Source organism: Pinus tabuliformis, chromosome Q (genome assembly GCF_031772625.1).
Source record: "Pinus tabuliformis cultivar Carrire ecotype Pingquan chromosome Q, CPIR1, whole genome shotgun sequence".
NCBI lineage: Eukaryota > Viridiplantae > Streptophyta > Pinopsida > Pinales > Pinaceae > Pinus > Pinus tabuliformis.
In genome coordinates, this window is record NC_142296.1 from 965,982,600 (window position 1) to 965,985,201 (window position 2,602).

General features: G+C 34.2%; 1 protein-coding gene across 1 annotated transcript; it reads left to right on the forward strand.

The window, feature by feature from the left end:
• The first annotated feature begins 1,417 nt into the window (after nucleotides 1–1,417).
• Nucleotides 1,418–2,264, forward strand: LOC149222696 (translation initiation factor IF3-4, chloroplastic-like). The gene is made up of 3 exons (XM_089383131.1): nucleotides 1,418–1,570; nucleotides 1,678–1,770; nucleotides 1,871–2,264. Exons 2-3 carry the CDS (start codon nucleotides 1,741–1,743, stop codon nucleotides 2,048–2,050), a joined length of 210 nt encoding a protein of 69 aa, XP_089239257.1. The 5' UTR covers nucleotides 1,418–1,570; nucleotides 1,678–1,740; the 3' UTR covers nucleotides 2,051–2,264.
• The last annotated feature ends 338 nt before the right edge of the window (nucleotides 2,265–2,602 follow it).

The window sequence follows — 2,602 nt, forward strand, 5'->3', positions numbered from 1 at the left end:
ATGTGTTGGAAGTGCATCAATATGGTAATATGGTAAGTTGTTTCTTTAAAGAATCAATACTTTGCCCCACACTCTATCCATCAGGGACTTTGTCAAATTCATTACAATAGCATCAAGGCGATTGAAATCCCTTCTCGACTATGAGCCATCCACCTCTGCTTAAATGTTCAAGTGCAACCTTTGCCTCGTCGAAAAGTTTAAAACCCCGATTTGTCACATATACATTATCAAGAGCACTTGATTTTTTTTTAATAATGAAGTTCTGCCGATGATTTCTTGATATTCTAACAAGAGAACTTTTGTGCAAATGCTCCATTAGGTGTGGGATGCACCCAACCAGTATGTAACTATTTGGTTTTACTTTTGGTAAGGGATTTTAAACCCATGATTACAGTGTAGTTTGTGAAAGTCCATTAATTAGAAGAAATGAGTAGGTTATTGAATGACAATTTTCATGCATAAATAACGAGTTGATGTGAGGAAACCCAAGAGAGTTATGAGAGGCAAAACATTCATTAAGAGGGATATCTTCTTTTATTAATGATTAAACTAACCAAGAGGTGATTAAATAAGCTCATAACTCAAGAATGTCTTCACGTTGTGAGAATATTATTGCCTTTTTTCCACTTGAGCAATCTAATGGAACTTCATTTTCAGATTAGTATCGGGCAAGATTGTCTTTATGGTTTTACCATCGTGCCATGCTTATTGTTTTTAATTCAAATCTCCTTTTGTGTTGGTTTCTGCTCTGCACTCCTTATTGAGACTTAAGAATAATAGTTTTATCTTTTTAAGTTGACCCAATAGAATAATAGCATAATCGTGGGCATATTTTGCTTACTGTGTTTTCACTGTTTGTCCCAGTTCTTGCATCTACCTTATTGGCAGCAACCTTCTGTCTTTTCTTAAAGTATATTCAAAACTAAACTTTATTTTGGTTCTTCCTTACTGATTTTGTTCTGACTTGGAAAATAGGGACAGCAACTATGACATCTTAAACCTTTCTGCCATGTCTGAAGGGATGGTCGAAGTCTTTTAGTGCCATGTTATTGATTGAGAGGCTGGAATCTTGATTCTGGCTATGTATTTTGTTACTCTTTATTACTTCTTGTACCAGAAAATGACCAGGAAAGTGTATTTGATATGTATATAAAATTTCTCTGAACTATAATACCTTTAAATACTGGAATCAGCATATAATATTTCTGGTCACGTTGTAACTGAACCCATTAATTTTCTCTGCAATAAGCGACTCTTGTTAAAGGACATCGTGTTCAATGTAATTAGTCACTATCAAGGTTCACATGATTTAGTTCATTGAAGCTCTTATCTTTGTTCAGATGTTGATGCAAATGAGGCCACAAATATTCTGGACAGTTTATTCAGGTCCCCGTTGAGGCAAATGATTGTAGCCCGAGTCTCTATTGCAAAGTTGATTGTTTGACGTCTTTATTGTTTAAATTTTAGTTGAAAGTTGTTTTGTCTTGTTCATACAAGGTATAATATAGATACCCATGATTATGCCATACGCTTGAGAGCAGCTCAGAGATTTCTCAAAGATGGGGACAAGGTAAGCATCAAAGCTTATGCCCATTAGCAACCTGGACTTACTTTTCTCAGATTAACCTTTCTGCGTTCGATATTATGGGAATCTAAATGGAAGTTCTTGCACTCCAGGTTAAGGTCATAGTGCACTTAAAGGGTCGTGAGAACATTTTCAGAGATAATGCTTTGAGGCTTATGGAGCGATTTCAAGGCGATCTTGGTGAGGTGTGGCTCATTCGTTCAAAATAATTTAGAGGTTCTACAAACTCCAATATATTGTCTGTCGAGTGAAACTACAATATATAATTTGTCGAGTGATTTGCAGATGGCAATAGTGGAGACCAAGAATATTGCAGACAGGAATATGTTTATGATGCTTGGACCAAATAAGCGAGTTATAGAGAAGATTCAAGTTGAAACGAATAATACAAACAATTCACAAGAGGAAACAAATAGTACAAATATACAAGAAGAGCCAGCAGCTGAAGTTCCAGCTGCAATTTAAATATATTGATCTATTGTAATTTTAAATTTGATAAATTGTGGTTTCGACTGTAATGTAAAATATATGGATTTGCAGAGCACACTCTACATAGTCCTGTCTTTGATATCCATATTCTCTGCAGGTAAATATTCAGGAAAATGTGTAAGCTTTCTACTTTCCTTAAATGTTCACTTGCGGACGAAGATTATTTCTAATGCAAAATTGATTTAAATCATTCTAGTTCTGGCGAGTATGTTTTCTTATTGCCCGTAACTGGAATTGGAATGCATTAAATTTTCCTCTTCTATAATTATTATGTGCACAATTGTCATTTTAATTATTGCATATTGTGTGGATTTTATGTGAGTATTTTAATTTCATTTGCAGTATATGCTTACATATTTAGAATCCACATTGCGAAAACATGAATGTTAAGTTAATTGATTTTAGCATTTTTCGATATTTTGAATTACCTTAGTATCTTCAATGTTGTTACTGTAGCTGATTATGCTTTAGTGAAATCTAGGTCGATATTAACTTAACAAAACCATTTGACAGAACCTGCAATGCATA

Excerpts from the sequence above, each read along its gene's own strand:
- LOC149222696 (XM_089383131.1), top strand. The coding sequence starts at position 1,741 with ATGGAGCGATTTCAAGGCGATCTTGGTGAG. Across the intron at positions 1,771-1,870 it reads TTCAAGGCGATCTTGGTGAG|ATGGCAATAGTGGAGACCAA; the intron begins GTGTGGCTCATT and ends AGTGATTTGCAG.